The sequence below is a fragment of the Anopheles ziemanni genome, chromosome 2 (assembly GCF_943734765.1).
Source record: "Anopheles ziemanni chromosome 2, idAnoZiCoDA_A2_x.2, whole genome shotgun sequence".
Taxonomy (NCBI): domain Eukaryota; kingdom Metazoa; phylum Arthropoda; class Insecta; order Diptera; family Culicidae; genus Anopheles; species Anopheles ziemanni.
Window position 1 is genome coordinate 72377118 of NC_080705.1, and position 12513 is coordinate 72389630.

A 12513-nucleotide genomic window follows, 5' to 3' on the forward strand; every position below is an offset into this window, starting at 1 on the left:
TTATCTGGTGATAAAGATACGATAAATCCTTGATGTCTTGGATCGTATTGAATAAATATAATAATGTAAACCTGTAATATGCTATTTTGATATTTTCAACTGAACATGTGAAGAAATAGATCCTCATGGGGATTATTATCGTGTTTGCCAAGATTGTCAAAGATATGACATTTTCCTAGAATTAAATCTACCACCTAAGACTTCAATATATCAAGAGAAAATCCCTTGACTAAAAATGTGTTCTTCGTTTTCTCTAACTTTAAAGATGTGTAGTTATCTCAAACTTTTTTCTCGAGTTTTTAATGAAACTTAAAGTATACAAAAAAGCTCCAAAATTCTTAACTCGACAGCAATACCAGCGTTTATCATTTTTGGGCAGGGACCATCTGAAAATTAAAAAAAAAAAATTAATGACGAAATTTTTAATTTAGCGTCATTTCCTGCCCGATAAGATACATTTTATCGTATATTGTGCCAAGGCAATCCGTCATAAAGGTATGATAAGTTAATCTAACCGCGTGACTACATTAGGCGTACCATACCAAAAACTTGGTACGGTCGAGCTCCAGCGTACCATACCAAATGCAACCCAGCACTTCTGGGTTGGCTGGTGACACTAGGAGCGTACCAGTTTTTTGGTATGGTACGCCTAATGTAGTCACGCGGTAAGAAATCAAATTGCTGTTACTAGTCAATGATAAGATTACGCTGCAAAAATATACGACAGAATCAACTCTGGATAGAGCGGTTTATATCTCACCTAGGAACCCCCGACAGTGTACGTAGAACATCAAAAATGCTAGCCTACTGTAAAATATTTTATGTTGCATCGTCAAACCTCCAAATCGCAATACAAACGGGTAAGTAGACAATTCATCACTTTCTAGGATCTACCAAAATGATAGCTAGCTGTTGAATGTTTGTAGTAGAGTAAACCAGTTTTCGCATCAGAAAACGAGCGCGAATCACAACAATCCTCGCAAAAGTATGTTTTCAACCGGAAAGTGATTTTCCCCTACTTTTACCAGCACCCCTCGACTGGTCCTGTCTACTAAAAACATCCATACCAAAGACAATTAACAGACAGGTCGGGTCAAAGCTGTTTTTTGCTCCGCCATTGTTGTGACAGTTGGTTAAAAAAGTGTTTTCAAAAAATTCCAGCTTACTTGTGGGAGATCTTCGCCAAAATCTTCACGAAATAGTTAATGGGTAATTTTAGACCACAGTATCCATGGTCTTGCTGATAGAAACTGTTCTTCTGAGTGAAATCATGGGATATGGATCCTTTTGCTCGCTGTGATTGCCGAAATTAAGTGTGTTGGTCTGCCTTATACCCAGTCTTCCTGCAGAACATATTTCGAACGCCTCAACTCTTTTTTCTTTTGATGAAACATACCAAATTTGCAGTTTTACCCCACTTTCTTCGCTGTTCATAAGAAGTAAACAAAATTTTAACCAACTGTCCAAAATTTTCCCACGGTTTTCGGCTCGTTACATGGTATGCTGCGATCTGTCTGTTAATTGTCTTTGATCCATACCTTGGTGCAAGTGCGTGTGCGCACAACACACTGAATTTTGATGCTTTACCCAACACTAGTTGCTAGGTGAGATGTAAAGCAACCCGTAGACGTTGCGAACTTGTACGCGCGAACAATTTGACAACCAGGCATTGCCTATGTAAAGGAAAGGAAAGGAAGATATAAGAGGAAATCTTCCTTTCCTTTCCTTTACATAGGCAATGCCAGGTTGTCAAATTGTTCGCGCGTACAAGTTCGCAACGTCTACGGGTTGCTTAAAACGCTGTAAGACAAAATGTTAATAGCATGTCATTTCGTGCACATCACGTCGCCAGCGTGTTGAAAGGATAGGGTTTCTCTTAAGCAAGCCGTAGACGTTACATATTAATCTGCACAGATGTTTGACGTCTACAGCCTTTCCTTAGCTATTTCCAACATCCCTCGAGATATTCGGGATATCTGGAGGGATGTTTGACAGACGATGGGTACGAGAGAACAAAGGAAATCTGTAGACGTCAAAGATCTGCACAGATTAATATGCAACGTTTAAATCCAGCTTTACTCTATTCACTTGTGTTTTGCCTTATTCACAGTTTCTTGCGTGCCATTGAATCTAGTGATGTCAGAGTGAGTGAGTGAGCCAAATCATCGTAATGAATGAATTGATTCAATTCACCAGGATGATTTATTTCTGCTCATATGAATTCGGCTTAGTGAGAATGTATTGACTCTGTGAGAATGTATTGACTCAGTGAGAATGAATTGGCTTAGTGAAAGTTAATTGGCTCATGAATAGTGAATTGACTCTCGAAGAGTGAATTGGCTCAGGGAGAGTGAGTTGACTCACGAAGAGTGAATTGGCTCAGGGAGAGTGAATTGGCTCATGAAGAGTGAATTGGGTCACGAAGAGTGTATCTCACTCTCACTGAGCCAATTCATTCTCACTGAGTCAATACATTCTCACTGAGCCAATACATTCTCATTGAGCCAATACATTCTCACTGAGCCGAATCTTTCTCACTGTGTCAATTCATACTGAGTGAATTAAAGAATGGACTCTCTATTCCAACTCACTCACTCTGTATTGAATCACGTTACTGAATCGTTATTCTCATCCCCAATTGAATTAACCATTCTTAAACAGCCAATGTTGAATAACATAAAAAATTTAAATAATTGAAATCTTGAACTTGAAATTAACTATGTGTGTAATTGATCGGTATTAAAATCGAGAAACATTCATCACTTTCAAATTCCGTTAAGCACGGTAAAGATAGAATATTCCACATAATTTTGATCCATGCTGCCTCGGCCCATACAAAAACGAGAGAATTTTCTTTTATCGACACTTTCTCACAACACATTCCGGTTGGATTAGAAATAGTAGACTACTCACCATAATACACTGATTAAAGTTGAGTATTGTATTTAACGTGCACGTTCGTGATTCGTATTCATAAGTGATCAGCTGCTGCAGGTAACTATTTAGTTGCCTAAAAACCGTTACTAGAAGTAAAGTGATATTTCCTTGAAACCTGATGAACGTCTGATTGAAACGTCGCAGAATATCGATGTTTTATTATCATGAAATGACGATGATAAGTAGTCGAACGTTGGTAATGTGTGCATGTGATAACGGGGGTCGGCTGTCGTGGCTGGGCCAACTGATCTTAACTTATCGATGGACGTACACACTTCGTAAGGTACACTACACCCATAAAGTCAGTACACAGCAGGCTCAAACAGAAACAAAGGCCATTTTCTTTGTAAAGAACCAATGTTTCAAAAAAAGTAAAAATGAGGGATTGTTTCTGGCACTACCGTCTTCATTTTGATGTAATTTGGCCGCGATACGAGCTTGGGTTCCCGAGAAATGGTCAAAACTGTGCTGTCGCACCCTAAACAAGCACCAAGAAGGTGAGTACACAGCACAATGTTTCATCATATTTTGTATTTTATTTTGCTTTTACTTGGTATTTTGGTGGTTGTTTGAAGTTTTATGACATAAAATGAGAACTTTTTAATCAATTCAACTATGGCTGATAACAGATTTACTTCTCTTTTGGCCCAAAATGGCCAGAAAAGGAACTCCTTTGCAGAAGAGGTCCGATATCATCCGATGACATAAAAATGAAGGAAAACGGTACAATAAAGTTGCTATTTTAGTAAACTGAAACATAAATACAATAGTAAGAGTTGTTTAGCAATGTGAAATTGTTAGCCTTCTTAAAAATTTATCAAGAACCAGTCGTGTTATCGTCATATCGAACCGAGTGTGGCGCATGATTGAGACGATTGTAGCTGCTGGGGCCAAAATAAGTGGCCAAACTGGTGCGACAATATATCATTAGAGATATGGCCTATCAATCAGTGTTGAATCTATTCAAAAGTCATGCACACATTTAACTTAAAAGCATACAATCAACGTAAGAAGTCTCACAATGGAGCAGTACATCGCCAGCGGTGATTAGACCCCCAAAAAAACTAAATAAACAATTCCCTCGGGTTCGCAGAACAATGCAAGTAAAGGACAAGAATAAATTGACTATTTTTTGAAAGGATGGTAGAATAAAAGTGTGGAGAAAACCCACGGTAGAACTGAATCCCGCTATACGCTGAATTCCGAGGTGAAGGCGTCTTATTATGGGGCTGCCTTGTACATTTCTGACGGCCGGTATATTTCTGCACAAGATCTGTAAAAGTGAGAGGTCGCGTATGTTTTGAATACTGCGTCAGGGATTGCTCTCAATAAAGCTAGCGGGTGGAAAATTAGATGTTTTTGAATAGTGTTACAAATACTGCTTTGCATCCGTACAGTATCATCATTTAAAGAAGGTCAGTTTGTTGATTATGCGGTAGTTTGACAGGTTTTGCTATACGATGGTATGAGCAGACCTCTCACTTCACAGATCTTGTGCGGCCGTCAAAATTTGCGTCCCTCCAACAGACCGCGTCCGCATTTCAACAGTAGGCAAACGAGATTCAGTCATATGGCGCGCCGTACGACCGTTGATACTCGCGTTTCCACCGTTATAGCGCGCCATTGCACAGAAGGCGGCCGCGCTTCCACCCTAAGTGGAAACGGGTGTAAAACACACAAACTTTGTTATAGTTTGAAGAACACCTTCATATCAACCACTGAAAATTCTGACGAGATGAATGTACACAACCAACGTTTGTTTTGTGTCAGTCAAGTCGTGAGTAGGTATTACAAACGTAAGAACTTTCGTCCGCTAGCCGTTAACGGGTTAAGTCCCGTTTGGTGACGAAAACCGAGGCCGGCCTGTATTATGTAATTGATAACGACATGCAGATAAGGAAAAGGAGTAGGGGAGAGTGGAATTAGGAACACTAGCAGCCCGGCTTGGACTTATTAGTCTTGTGGTAAGCGTCGTAGAGTGAAGTTGTACACTCGATATCCGACTTACGCGGATAATGGGGACTAGAAAAATTCGCGTATCTCGAATTTCCGCGTATCTCGATTATTGCTTGACACATAGCTTATACTAGGAGTTAAGAGATCGAGTTCTTGTGTACATGTATCATAGAGTATTCAAAATTTTACTTTGTCCGTTAATATGAATGCAATGCAAGCATATTCAAACAACATAAATTGCAATAAACGAAACAAAAAGCGTAAGTTATGCAAATGTGTAATTTACATATTTTTTCGTGAGGTTGGAATTTACATCGATGCAATAAACCCAATCTACTGTCAAATTTTGAAAACCGCGTACTAAAAAGCACCATACTTGGCGCGAGTCCAAACTTGGAGCACTTTCTAATATTTTTTTCAATATTATACTATTTCCAAAACATTTTAGCCTCAAATATGTAGTCAAATATTTGTTTATGTTAGTACAATACATCCGCATCAAAACATGTTATTGATTTTTGTTATCGAATGTATATATAATTAAATGAAAAATTCCACCCACAAGTGCGCCATTTTTTACCCGCGTTAGCAACGCTGCTAAGGAGTGGGTTCAACTGTTTCCAATAATTTATATTTATAAGGAAAAATTATTAGTGATTTTTTTATCAGAAACTGTTAAAACTGGTAAGTATTTCCAATAAATTCATGTTAGATTCGGCGCGTTTTGAGATTTTTATGCTAATTTTGAAGCGAAAATATTTTGCGCAAAGATTGGCTCACAGTGTTCCTAATTATTCACCGTGACCGCGTGACTACATTAGGCGTATCATACCAAAAACTTGGTACGGTCGAGCTCCAGCGTACCATACCAAATGCAACCCAGCACTTCTGGGTTGGCTGGTTTGACACTTGGAGCGTACCAGTTTTTTGGTATGGTACGCCTAATGTAGTCACGCGGTGAAGATTATGAATGTTTGCCCTGCTAGTAATGAAGAATCATAGAAGGCTCTGATGAATAAGATTATAAAGGTTAGCGAAGAGATAGTTTTAGTTGTATGAAAGAATCCAAAGTCCACTGCTAAAAATACAAAATTGATTTTTTAATTGCTATTGAAATGTGTATCTATTAGTTTAAGTTGACTGTTGAATAAAACTGTTGAATTTCATGAACTACATCCAATTTATTTTAAGTGCGCCAAGTAAGGAACATTGCGAAAATAATGCGCTAAGTTAGGAACATAATGTGCCACACAAAGAGTTTCTGAAACATGAAGAAATATTAGTTTTCGAGTTTCTCACTTATTTTTCTTATATTCTATGGTAGTTGGGCTAGTACTGTGCAAAAAACAATATGATTGGACAGAACATTGATTTTGTTATTCAACTTTTTATGCACAATTTCCTTAACTGCGCCAATTATGGTACATCTACGGTATCTCCGAATCCGCGTATGTCGATTATCGTGTATGTCGGATATCAACTGTACTTAAAAGTTGTACGTAAAAGATTACCCGGGTTAGACCGAGACCCGGGACTCTAAGTCAGGATGAGCTGTCATTTTTGTAGAAAAGTACAAGGTGTAGCAATTGTTATTCGGAAAGTAAAGGGGGGATGATGTCCAACATTCACGACAGTGATGTGTGACCGGAATTATATCAGTGGGGTGATAATGATATCTGCCTTTTTTTTATAGAGACTTTGACCTCTCCGGTAATTCGTCTCTAATATCTGCCTTTTCATGTTATAGGATTGATATGTTATCTTTCATATTCTTTCTTTTCTCTTCAAGAGATTACTTACGTATGTAGCGCTAAATCGCTCACGGTTGCTCGCCAAACTGATCCAATTCCGTATCCCGGTTTCTTTTTCTTGCGACTTCGTTTACGCCATCCTTCCACCTCAATTTAGGCCTACCACGCCTCCTCTGTCCTTGGGGACAGCCTAAAAGGACTTTACGGGCTGGGTCGTCCGGTGCAATTCGCATGACTGACCATGTCTTCCCACCGGAAACTGGCGAGTCCAATTCGCTGTACGATAGTGGGGTACAACTCCTAGGATACTAAACGAATTGATTGTTTATCTTATTTTCGCATCTCTTTAACCTATGGTTGCGTGCGTCATCGATACTACCTCCCACGTGCAAGAGCACATACATGTATACTCATTTGTAGTCAATAGTTTAATGGAGCACCTATTAAAAACAAACGCATTTAAAGCTTGTCGAAAACGAATATCAAAGCCACTTGCGCTAAGCCAGACCTACTCCCACATAACGTCATGATGACGCCAGCACATACTAAAAGTGGTAGTATACTACTACCCATAACGATCGCAGATGATCGGTGGACAGACGGTTCCATCAATGCGCACCAGCATTCCACAGTGTGCCCCACGGTGGCGGGAGTCGCTAATTGTCCCACGTTTTGATTACGCTGCACCACTATTCTTCTCACGTTCCATTCGGTCACGGGGACGGACATTCTTCGCGCATGGCGTGTGTCAACGGATTGCGAATAAAGGGAATCCAAATTGGTAGTTTCAGAGATGGATGGGAAAATCCACTTCGAAATAGTTGCAGCACAATACGTAATTCCCGCGAATGTATGAATCTATCAGACAGATCATGGATTCTACTGATAGTTTAAAAAGATTGTTTTTTTTTTCGACAAGAATTGCAGGAATAAATCTTTTTTGTGCAATCATTTACGAGACACAATTCTACTGGCATTGTTCTAAAAATTAGGCATGACTCACGTCAATTGTTTAGAACGCATTGTTGTACAATCCTTATAAAAACTGTTAAACTGATTGGATATTTAATGAACAAAACCTTAGAATGCTACGTCCGGAGATTGAACACCTTAGGGTTTACTTGTTTTTCACTTGCGCGGCAACCGTTGGTGAGATGTTTTCGTATGTCCAGCATCGGAACGTTGATCATGCAACGCATACCGTCAATTGACCGTTGGCGACCTTCAGGCGGAGGCTGATTTATTCTCGCTCGAGAATTCTAGGCTCTGACTCATAGCTGGTTGATTGACTCTTTCCTGTTTGCATCAGAAAACACCGCCAGAGAGAGAGACAGAAGCAAATCAGGTTCTATCCTGTAGAAGAAACCAGAACTCACACTGCAAACAATCCAAGATGTGGGGGCAAATTCACACTGGCGTCATTTACATATTTCTCAACAAACATCGCCCTGATGATAAGCCCTTCTTATCTGCTAAATAGGGATGAAAGTGCATCGTCCGGGATAATTCATCGTACGCATCACTACGAGTTGTATTAAAATACTCAACAACACAACCAGTTTACACAATTGGTTGTGACAAAAGGAATGAAGGATCATTTTAGAATCTGCAACGAATCCGAACAAAACATTGAATTAACCTGATGTTAGTCTTAATTTCATCCGAAATAATAATGACTGTTCGTTCTTTTGCGTGGTCCCGTTAATAGCCTACTGCAACATTTTAAGAAAGATCTGAAAAGATACCGACATCTTCCCGAAATAATATTCCACAGGCCAGAGATTATTAAGCCCGTCTGCGCATGCAGACACTCGCCGACTCGCTTGGATGCCATTCCCAAACCGCTCCTTGGATGGCCGAAAATAAACACAGACAGACATCGGCGGCGGCGCACCCGCCATCTAACAGACTGGCTGTGGTTTAAAATAGACGGCGCGATCGCTTGGAAAATGGGACGCACCGTCGACGGATAATTATAAAGATGCAACCAGGCAAAGCAACACCAACGAGACACAATGCGCTTGCTAAACTTGATCCTTACAGAATGTACACCTTTGATTCATGGTAATGTTACTTGCTGCACCCGGCTCTCTTGTGCTTTCCCTCGCGTCGATCGAAGATGTCATCATTTATTAACTAGACAAAAACATAAAAATAAATAAAAGACTAGACGCCGGCACGGTTTTACAGGTTCAACATAATTCTTTACAGTTTATTCCATTTTTTTTTTTATGTCAGGTTTAATAACCAGGTTAAAAGTAACCTCATAACTAATTCACGGCTAATGCAAAAAGTGTATAATTACGTCTTAAATTATATGCACACCGGAGCGATATATCGTCAATGTTGTTACTCGAATAGTAGTCACATAGTTATAAGGTACTTCTTCATGCACAGTTGATTTTATGATTTTCCATATAAGTTCCTGGGAGATCTAGGTCTATTGTTCGCTAGCAGGCACTAGAGCCACTATGCTATTTTAATAATTATTAGGATGATGTGTGTTGCAGTTTTTTCGATTTTTTCATTTTCATGACAGGTCGCGGCTTTCGTTATGCTGTTAGTACACTAGAGCTGAAGCCTGTATATGCTGAAGCCGCTTTACTTGGCAAAGTTTTTAAGACCGACATGTCGCCAAACAAAAATATATATATTTATGTATATTGAATATCTACATTCCCAAACTGTCAGCCAGGTACCAGAGTTACCACTTAAGGACATGTCTTAGCCCCGTACTCTCGCACTCCTCCAGAAATAGAAATTCATTTTCACCTCCTCAAAATTCATTTCATTCATACCTTTTCGTTATTCCTATGTTAAATCGCTAGTATATCTGTCCATTATTCCATTTTTACAGGACCTTTCTCTTGCTCCCTGCAATACACACCGGCACGCAGCGGCACGGAGACAATGGACCGAAGCGGTGATAATCCAAAAACGTTCGCATCCTAGACGAACGCAGCAGTGCGCCGCGTGTTCGCCCCACCGTCGTTCCGCGAGCCGTTTGCGTAAATGCTGACGAAGGCGACGAGGACGAGGGCTGGCACGTCCTATCAGTGCCCTCTTGCCCATAATATGACTTTACACGTTAGGGTTTCTTCGGTGGAAAGTTTCAGTTTCCTTCTGACTGATGTAAACCAGACTGATTTTACGTTTCGCTACATTTTCTGCCGTGCTATGCAAAAACTGTTTCTCTTTTGCGCACCTTTTCCCTGCGGTCTTTGCTTCTCGTTGAAACTCTACCCAATTCGATTTCGATTCGAAATATTATGCAGCAGCACTTACCGACAACCAAAGCGTTCAAATTCTAGCAAACAACCGCCGTTTGATAGTCAAATGTTCATTGTCGAAGAATTGCGGAGATTTACGAATTCATGAATTGACGTGGACATTTGACGAAGACGGCTGATGGTCGATTTTGTTGACGATAAAAGTTTACTTTTGATCGAATTTTAAATTTCTGACAATAATTAAAAAGGTTGCTCGAAATGTTCGTTGAATTCATTAAATTCGATTTCGTTTGAAAACGATAAAATTTAGAAGAAAAAAATGCCTTTAATCTTTCTGTACGTACGTTGATCATCGAGAAATCGGAAAAATTTACATGGTACGGGATTTCGCGGTAAAACAAAGGACTTTCGGGAAAGCAAACAACAGTTGGGCCAGCACCCTTGAGGCAAAAAAAAAGCTAGCAATCCACTGATTAGAGTTGCTTCGGAAGGCCTCTTCACGACAGGTACAGCCGTAGCACGTTGATAAATGGTTGCTGGCAGAGCGGACATTTGTTGACGGAAGATGCACACTTAGCGCAGGCTACCACGTGGCCGCATGGCATGAACGCGGTGTTATACTCGTTGACGAAGCAGATTTTGCAAATCTTTCCATCGGACACCTTGCGGTTGCCGGTATCATCCCGACCAGCCTCTTCCCCGCCCGAAACGTCGCTTCCGCAGCGCAGCGTACAATCTTCGTCCTCCAGCGTGCCGACCGGCGATGGTGAACTGAGTCCGCTCGAGGAAGCAGGCGAGGTGCTCATGATGGATGACGACGCCGAGCTGATACCCGATGTCGACGGCTGTGACGAGGCCGACGACGACGCACGGTTATCGGCGGTAGGTTCGCTCGCGGCCGTTGCCGCTTCCTTTAGCGCTATGCACTTCCGGATGAACTCGGGACCCTTCATGAGCTGCAGGTAATGACAGTTGCTGTACCAGATTGCATGCTGTTGCCACGGCTCGTCGTCCTGCTCCCAGTCCTTTAGCCCACCGCCGCAGCTGAAGCACTTCACGCGATCGCTCTTGCCGGTGTAGAAGAACCCGGCATCGCTGAGCTGCTTCGGCTTTTGCTTCAGTGACGTTGGCCAGTCCTCGTACGACTTGAACCGATCGGCTTCGATCGCGTAGTTCGGATACTCTGGGCGGCGCATCGCACTCTGTTCGCCCATGAACAGCCCGCTGTTCCACTCGGCGACCGTCATCGATGAGGCACGATCCTGCTGCACCCCTCCGCCACTTGTACCACCACCAGCTACGACCACCATATCGCTCGGTTCATCATGACTATTCCCACTGCTGCTGCTGCTAAGACTAATGTCGCTGGCAGCACCCCACGAGTCGCCGCTCATGCGCTCCAGCTCCTGCGACGGCCGCTCGTATCTATTCTCTGCGTACGAATGCTGCCGGATGTTGATACCGCAGGTGTCGTAGCTCGGTTCCGGCACGGCATCGAGGTAGTTCGCGTTGATCGGCACATTGTTCGTCGGGCGCTTCTTCAGCAGGGCGCAGTATGGTGACCAGCGCAGATGCTCTTGTATGACGTCGTCCTGTGGCTCCCAGAGGCCGATCTCCACCCGGCAGAAGTAGCACTTGACCGTGTCGTCCGTGCCAAGGTAGAAGAATCCGTACTTCGCCAGCACATTCGCGCTGACGAACGGTACCGGCCACCGGGCAAACGATCGTAACCGATTCTCCTCTATGTTGTAGTACTCCGACGACATGCATGGCAGATCGTCTTCTTTATGCTTGTTGTCCGGCAGATCGATTGGTACCGGGTGGGATAACACCTGTGCCGTCATGCTGACGTTATCTTCTGCTTTTCCTTTACGGGAAGTAGTTGTAGTAGCAGCTGCTGCACCACTACAAAGCAACCCACTGTCCGATACTCGTTTCTCTTCGTCCTCGACGTAACCTCCTGCACCTAACGAGGTCGCCGACTGTGGCTTAAGACTGTAAATCCTCTGAGTCCACTGGAACACGATCGTTATCTTCTGTATGAAGATCGCGAGACAAAGCAAGAACGTGCCTTTATCGTGTGTATGGTCCATCAAATGAGCGATTCAACTGATTCAACCGTGGTATTAGTACTGTTTCGTTACAAAGCGCACGTTTCAATGGGAGGGGATCGAGTGTTGACGCTCGTACTACCCTATCTCTGTCGCTGCTGACAATGAGGCAGATGTTGATCATGCACTCTCGATGCACCGGACACAGAAGCAGCCGATACACAGTGTGGTAGTTGTTGCGGGTAGTGTGTTTTGGTCGTGTGCCTAATCGATATCACGCAGACAGAAAGTTGCGGCGAATTTTAAATAAATTTGGGCGATGCACTGAAGTTGATCCTTTACGATGGTATTCGTTTTAATGCAGTAGAAGTCTAGACGACGAAGAGAAAAAGGGAGGAAACGGAAAGAGAGGATTTTATTAAAAATATGATAAGCTTACTAGAGCCGGAAGTCTACACGAGTCATTCAAGGGGTTAGCAGGTCAGGAGGCCCGATAGCAAATATGAGAATGATTCACGAGGTTTGTTTGTGTCTGTTTAGCCAAAGATAAGTTAGGCGCCACAGCATCATCATTGACGTGCAGTGTTA

General features: G+C 42.1%; 1 protein-coding gene across 1 annotated transcript; it reads right to left on the minus strand.

Annotated features, from left to right (window-relative positions):
• Positions 1 to 10148: 10148 nt before the first annotated feature.
• On the minus strand, positions 10149 to 12170 carry LOC131281842 (death-associated inhibitor of apoptosis 1-like). The gene has a single exon (XM_058311199.1). The coding sequence runs from the start codon at positions 11965 to 11967 to the stop codon at positions 10372 to 10374; it is 1596 nt and encodes a 531-aa protein (XP_058167182.1). The 5' UTR covers positions 11968 to 12170; the 3' UTR covers positions 10149 to 10371.
• Positions 12171 to 12513: the final 343 nt, after the last annotated feature.

Coding starts and splice junctions, on each gene's coding strand:
- LOC131281842 (XM_058311199.1), bottom strand. CDS start 11,967: ATGGACCATACACACGATAAAGGCACGTTCTTGCTTTGTCTCGCGATC.